This window comes from Pungitius pungitius, chromosome 3 (genome assembly GCF_949316345.1).
Source record: "Pungitius pungitius chromosome 3, fPunPun2.1, whole genome shotgun sequence".
In the NCBI taxonomy this organism is placed as follows: Eukaryota; Metazoa; Chordata; class Actinopteri; order Perciformes; family Gasterosteidae; genus Pungitius; species Pungitius pungitius.
The window spans coordinates 10,532,623-10,540,223 of record NC_084902.1 but is presented as its reverse complement, the minus strand read 5'-3'; the positions used below and the strand labels follow the sequence as shown (position 1 = coordinate 10,540,223).

General features: G+C 45.6%; 1 protein-coding gene across 1 annotated transcript; it reads right to left on the bottom strand.

The window, feature by feature from the left end:
• Window positions 1–3,375: 3,375 nt before the first annotated feature.
• Window positions 3,376–5,964, bottom strand: LOC119217505 (ras-related protein Rap-2b). The gene is made up of 2 exons (XM_037471190.2): window positions 4,558–5,964; window positions 3,376–3,958 (listed from the first exon to the last, which is right to left on the bottom strand). The coding sequence occupies exon 1, from the start codon at window positions 5,168–5,170 to the stop codon at window positions 4,619–4,621; it is 552 nt and encodes a 183-aa protein (XP_037327087.1). The 5' UTR covers window positions 5,171–5,964; the 3' UTR covers window positions 3,376–3,958; window positions 4,558–4,618.
• Between the last annotated feature and the right edge of the window lie 1,637 nt (window positions 5,965–7,601).

Here is a 7,601-nt window from a genome sequence, read left to right as displayed (position 1 = left end):
ATGATAATTCTTAATGCAAAAATAAAAACGAGTGTAACAACGCTGCTCTTAAATGCAAGCAGTGTCAAATGCCTTTGTCATTGAATTCCATTCAATATAATGAACAACATGTAGAAAAAGAGAGCTCAGTAGAGCAAAATAGATTTCAGAGAGCACACAGCCTCAGAAACAGTACATAACAGGCACATCTGCCAAGAAAACCAAGCAGCAACCACACTCCTGAGCACAACACAGCCTCAGAAATAGCATGATGACGCCGGGAGAGAAAGAGAAGTCTGTAATTCAACAAGAAGCCTATATGGTGATTAAGTCCCATGTCAAAAAATGCAAACACGCCACCCACTCTCTCTGCGTCTGTGGCAACACTTCCTCTCAGAGCAACTGCTACCAACAGCAGAACAAGAGCGGGGACACCACAGATCTGCCCAGCAAACAACACACGTAACCCTTTCCTTAATAATTACAATATATATAGACATATATATATGTCTATATATATTAAAGGAAAATGGATCTGATGGTGAACTTCTATAAATGTCTTTCCTTATCAGGTAAGCTTTGATTGTAAAATCCCACGTCCTGTCATGAGCAAAGAAGACCTGTTTGTGGAAACTCAGAGGAGGAGGACGGTCAAACAGGCCGACGCTCTCCTCTCTTACAGGCACCATTGCAGCAGTGGGTGAACTCCCACAGGTCACGAGGCCACCCCGAGCTGCCATGCCGCATCCCAACCCCCCTTAACCATGGCAACCACCTCACATGACCATCTCCCATGACCAGCAACGAGTGACAAGCCGCATCATCAGTTCGACTGAGCACAAGTGTTTTGCTGTTGGCTGCAACTGAAACCCTTCATATTTAAAAATAGCTTTATTTATTTGTTTTTGTTTTTTTTAAAGTGGCTGGAAAGTATGCAAGAACGTGCCGTAAAAACGTAATAAGTAAAAAGCCGAAACATATGAAAAACCTCAATGAAAGAACAACATTGGAGCTGAAAAGAAACAGAGAAGGAAGTTCAACCTTCACCTTCTCCCTCTTGAGAAAGAGATCAAAAGAAACAGCAACAAGACAGAAGCCGCCCGAAGGTCAGAGAGGTTCTACGATCACACCAAGAGACAGAACCTCCAGTCCAACATGGGGCGTGTGCATGAACTATATCTGGGCTGTAATAACATACTTTGTATAAATGCAGAGTTAAACTTCAGCTCTGCTCATGTCTGATCACACAATCCTATCAAAGCCTTGGAGGAAAGCTGCTATCGGTTTTGGCAGCGCATAGATAACACAGCTTTAAAGTCACCGAGGCTCGTGGTGGCTGTAAGGAAGAACTGTGAGCTGCTATGCAAACACTTCTGCAGCGCTGAGACTAAATATTAAGCCGTAGATCAGCTTTAGTGAGAAAAATACATATTCTGTGTGTGTGTGTGTGTATACACATGGCTACTCACACAGGAAAAATCTACTAAAAGAAAAAGATAGTTGTTTACAAAGTAGGGCTGGGCTGTATCAGTGTTTATCATCATTCAATTTAACAACCTTATGATGACATGGACATAGTGAATAATCATTGACCAAAGTCTAAGTAAGTCATTTGAGGAAATATGTGTAATAACACGAGGACTGTCTAGTTCACTGCTATATGCTGATATGTCTTTATATTTACAGAGGTTTTGGCATGTATTTAGTCATAAAAAGTATTTTCAATGTAGAAATACTGATGACCCAGCTATAATGAACACGACTGTTCAATCCCACCGGTTGGATTGCCCCATCGTGGAAGCGCGTTCCCTGACCTCCTCGCGCCCCACAGTCACATGGCACAGCCAAAGAACGCATATGATTGCTTACTCTGTCTGACAGGCCCAAACAGCCAGGCCTCCTCAGACGCTGTGTGGTCTGAGCCTGTGCAGGACAGTGTCGGGCGGACCCACATGCTCAGACTTATGAATTGCATACCACAACACAACACGTATACGACAGTGCTGCAGCTCCAAGACCGGCACATATCCACCGACCAGACAGAAAATCGGAGCGTGTGTGTGTGTGTGTGTGTGTGTGGAGGGGGGTCACGCTGCCTAAAACTACTACACCCACGCAGCTTCTCGGGTGCTGCACAGCCCGGCCTCATCTTTTCCATCTGTTAAGATTGGCGAGCGGATAGAGGCCTTTTCATCTCGATTACATTTTGAGGCACATCAACGCGGCAGGAACGACAAATCTACTTCGGTACTTAACAATTATCTTCACACAGATTCCTGCTGATCGGGTGCATAGCATGGGCTCCGATAGCCTGACAGTAGGCTCTCCTGAGATTAGCAGTGTCGTCTAAACACAACACATACCACATGAACACCGTGGTCTGGTTTCTTGAAGCTTTCGATTCTGTACATTCATCGCAGCGGTTTCCGCGTTAACCACAGCGAAGTGGCTAAGCCAAGGTAGAACAAATAAAAACTAATAATCTTTGGGGCAAAATGGCTTTTCGTGTGTCAACACTCGCATTTAGTCAATTTAATTGTCACCATTTAACTCAAACCCTTTTGCATTTTCCTGCTCTAGTCCTACTACACAGAGGTTTGGGTTAAGTCCTATCCCTGTAAATGATACGCATGCAACCAAACATATACATTTTGATCTACTGTAGTACTGCGGTAATTTGTAGTAATCCAGTTACTTGTGAGTATTCAAAACATGCTAAGCAGGTGGTTAAGCAATGATAAACTCTCGACCAAGCTGCTCGCGACCTCTTTGTTTGGGATCAGCGAAAGTGGCAATTAGCCATTGTGGTAACACATTGAAACAAGTGGATCAAGTCGACAAAAGAGAAAACACAGCCTGGTTTCTTTTTAAAAAAATGCAATTTGTATTAAAAGTCTTGTTTCTCAAACAGACAGCCCGCTGTTAAAGGGCATGTCTGAAACTAAACTTACAATCAGGTTAGATTTGTCAATGGTACATTATCACATTTCCTGTTAAAAACAACGAAAATAAACATGAACAGAATTGGATTTAAGTAGTCTGGAAGGTAAGCAGTTGGTCTTGTTCTCAAGTCTAGGGAGATTCCAGTACCTGTGCATTTCAAGAGATCATAGACTTTCCAAAAGGCCGACGTAAAACACAGACACAACCGCCATTCCATTAACAAAAAGCCCATTGTAGTTTCTTTTCAGCCTCCACCCGACAAGATTATCCAGAAGAACAGTTCACTAAATTGTGGATTGCCATGTAGAAGGGTTCTTTTGGTGATACATGTTGGTTGGCACTAAAGCTGAACAGCTGACTTGTTTTGGAAAGGCACTCGACACATTGGCGAACGGGTCGCCGTCCCCGTGTCACTTAAGTTAAGGTCCTCTCTAACGCTGAAAAGAAGTGGAGCAAAAAAAAAAAAAAAAAAGTGGCACTCTTCGTGTTCTTTTCACCAGCAGATAAGTGGTGTCTTCTGATTTTTACTTTTTCAAAGAAAAAGAAAAAAAAGGATTTGGGGAGTATTTGCCTCAAAACAGATCGGGCGGGGATCTCCCCTCGAAGCTCTACCAGCCCCACAATGTGCAGTTCATTTAACAAAATATACTCTCTCTGTGTCTCCTTATACAGAAATATCCATTTACGAGTGTCTTATTTTCCATTGGCGGTTTTAGTCCCAGTTGTGAGTACAGTTGGAACTGGTTAGGAGTAGGGGCCTTGGAGGTGGGGGAAGGGGGGGGGGGGTGGTGTTGGTTGCTGAAACTCTGGATGTGACACTGCGTTGACATCAATGGTGGACACGGATCGTGCAGCAAAGATACTTCAACCCAGCAGAATTCCTGAAGAGTGGACCCCTCCCTCTGAGTCTCAGTTGCTTCCCTCCTCCTCCTCCTCCTCTTCCTCTCGTCGCCCTGCAGCATTCCTCCCTGTATTTCCTCCAAGGCCAGGGTGAGACACGAAGAAGAGCTCAACAGTACACACTTGCTGCAACACACTGCCACAAACAGGAGATAAGAAGAGTCATGAATGAACTACAACACCTCTAAAAAGAAAAGAAAAAAAAACACTGAAACAAGGCTAATCCAGGGCTCGGCTCATGAAAAACTAAGTGGCCGAGCCCTGAATGTAGGCCATACAAGAACATGGCAATCTCCTGACTCCTGATAACCTCGTTCTGGGGGAAGAAATAACAAAAAAAAGCCCTTGAGCAGATGTTTAGCATCTCCAAACTGTAGGTGCACAGATCCAATGGCTAACTTTGTAGACCTTTTTTGGAGTTTGTCACATAGTGGAGTTCTGCAAACGACTCACAACCCCCCCCCCCCCCCCCCAAAAAAAAATCCCCAAAAGCAAAACAATGGAGTGCACTTGTCTTCCTGTATGTTACCAACCAACTGTGCGCTTTTTATGATCAAGAACATGACAATAAACTGAACTAAACTAAACGTCCAGGTGGAGCCTACTTCCGCGACGCTGCTGTTCGGTAATTACTGTCTTACGATACTTAATATAGAGCACAGAGGAATGTCCCGGCGTGGACAGCACGGTTACAGGTTTTTACGGTTCACCAAGGGCACAATGTTCCAAACTTACCATTGCAAACGTAAAAAGACGAGCAAAGGATTAAAAAAACGCACAGGGTTCGTGGTGGCTCTTAGAGGATGACACAGGACGAGCAGCACTGGTCGTTGCTGTTCGGGGTCGAGGCATAGTTCATCTGTCGGACTATCTCCGCGAACAGTTCGTCCACGGACGTTTTGTTTTTGGCTGAGGTTTCCATGAAGGGGCAGTTCCACTCGTCCGCCAGAGCCTTCCCTTCCCCGGACGAGACCTCCCGTTCGCCCTCCAGGTCCACTTTGTTTCCGACCAGGATCATCGGCACTCGTTCGTACCTTTTCACCCGAATGATCTGATCCCTCATCGGTTTGATGTCCTGGAAGCTCTGTTGGTTCACCAGGCTGTAGACCAGGATGAAGCCCTGGCCGTTTTTGATGTACAGGTCTCGCATGGAGGCGAACTGCTCGGTGCCCGCCGTGTCCAGGATCTCCAGGACGGACGGAGAGGAGTCCACCTCGATCTCCTTCCTGTAGAAATCCTCTATCGTGGGGTCGTATTTCTCTATGAAGGATCCCGTCACGAACTGGACGGTTAACGCGGATTTACCGACGCCTCCGGACCCGAGAACCACTACTTTGTACTCTCTCATGGTTCCCCCGACGAAAAACAGCACGACACTACGCCGTGAGCCCGATAGCCGCCCTGCTGGGTTTCAAAACCGCTCGCCGTCGCGTCTCCGCCCGGCCGTTTTTTTTGTACGGGGTCTGGCCGGTGGTTACGGGGCGTGGCCGGTAACTGTCGCCGCTGGTGGGGGGTAGATGCGCTTGTTTCGGACCCACGCTTAGCATCTGTATTGCGGCATGTCGGGCTCCCGACGAATGCAGAGCCGGTTCTTGAAAACAAGCTTCCCCCGTTTTCGTTCAAGTGGCCACCGTGCGCCCGTTTCTGTCTGCGATGAAGTCAAGTCGCACGTAGCTAGAGCCGCCCACTTCCGGTAGACGCTTTCAAACTAAAGGTCCCTCACGCTTCGCGAGCGTTACCCTGCTAAATCAACCCAGATACGGCTTCGCGATGTGTTAAAAACAACAATTCCTAAATTATTTTAGCTCGGATTTTAGATTATTTGCGAATTCTCCCTGCCACCTATTACGTCGCGTAATGACTGTAGTTTGCTCTCCCCAACGAAAACCCACTTATTTTCCGGTTTTGTGCTGTCCTCACTCAAGCTAACTTGACGACGTGAGCTCTGCAGCGCTTCCTGCCCACACTCAACACGCTATCTGCGTCCCACGTCACTCCACGAACACGCTCCGCTGTTTGGTTAAAGGTGCAGTGCAGCTGCGATCTCGAAGTCAGTGCTGCTGCTCTTACTGCTGCTGCTACTGCTGTGTAGCTACCCACGCAGACCTACCACACCTTAGTTTCGACATCACTGATTCCTGAGTGCACAGCTTGACTCATGCATCACACAATGTACTGGAAAGGCCTATCTAGAGCAATCTGTACAGTCAGCTGATTGCGTAACCCACCAAACACCATGTGAGTCTTTGGTTTACTTCACAGCTCTTCAACCTTTTTTATTCCATCACAAAGATACCAACTGAGTCAACCGGAAATTGACAAAAGAACAATAAGTACAAGGTTACCCGAAGAGTTAAGATGTGGAGTTTTTCCAAAATGTCGAAAGTGACTCACTTTGTCCTATCCATTACCCCAAATATTACACATTATATTTGTTGTCTTACATGCCCACAAAGTGCTTATCTGTTTTTCTTGTTTCAACCACGTAGGTCACCCGATTGATCTTAATTTATTGTTCACAATCTTGTGCTATCAAGCCTCTTTTTTTTACTGTGCTCGGTTGCTGTAAATCAATATCTGATCCTCATGCAGGTTGACCCGGAAGGAATGTTTTTTTTTCCCCATCTTGAAATTTATCCATGACTCATGGATCTTTAATCCAGAAATCATGTGAGAGATTTGTAATAATATGAAAAATTAAAGTCACCCCGTTTCTCAGTTGATGTGTGTATGTGAGGAGTGTATAAACCCTTTGTTATATCTTTGTGAAACAACCACGGTTTCCGATCAATGCAGCAGAGTGATGATTAAACCATAGTCATGACCTCATCACCCCGAGGGATAGCTGGGAAAACTCTGCCGGATCAATAGAATTTTAATTCATCCACAAATCACCAACAGTGATACATCACACACACCCAAGCGGTGCGGTTAGACCCATTAATGGGGAAGTAAATCTGTGAGTCGGCGCATCACTGCTGCTCGTCAATGCGTCACAATGCTCACATGCCACCGCGTACATTTCTTTTCTGAGCCTCGTGAGACACGGTAAGATGTTGCCGTTGGAGGGTTTTGCCATAGTATTGACACTAAACGAAACATGTGGATTAGCCAGTCACGTGTGCTCAGCAAGGGGCCCTTAGCCGGCGGGGGCCCCCTCCCCCAAAATCCTGTTAACAAACGACAAGTCAAAGCCTGAAGACGGTCGGCACTCTGCCCCATGGGGAGAGAGGGTGATGTGACACAGAGCCTTGTGATGTGGATTGTCACTTCTGTGAGAGTGATCACCCTGAATGTAAGGCCATGCCTTCATGTCACAGTTTATTTTCACACACCACTGCTAATTAGATAGACATGTCACTTAATCAATTAATGGTACCCCAAATGCGGTTAATGTATCTCAACAAAGAGGTGGTTTGTCAACGTGTTTTGGGCTTCTGGCTCGAATCATCATTTACTCAGAGATATTTGGTGCTGATGTTACAGAATATGTCCCTGGTTCAAGTTGTTTTATTTTTTTTAACATATAGGTATATAGTACATCCGCATCTTCAAAGAAGAGTTCAATGCAGATTTAAAGTTATAAGTAACTTTTTGTGCCGTCACTGCAACTCAGTGAGTTGGCAAACTATGTCTTTCTGACATTTTACACAGAGCAAGTTTAGTGTGATGTATTTAGCGGGAGGTTTTTCACTGAAAATAGCCTTCCGCATCCGCAGCCAACCCCCGATGAGAGCAGTGAGACGCAGACCTGCAAAGCGAGTGGACATTTGTCTTAT

Bases quoted from the DNA above. Each gene is read 5' to 3' on its own strand.
- LOC119217505 (XM_037471190.2), bottom strand. From the start codon at position 5,170: ATGAGAGAGTACAAAGTAGTGGTTCTCGGGTCCGGAGGCGTCGGTAAA.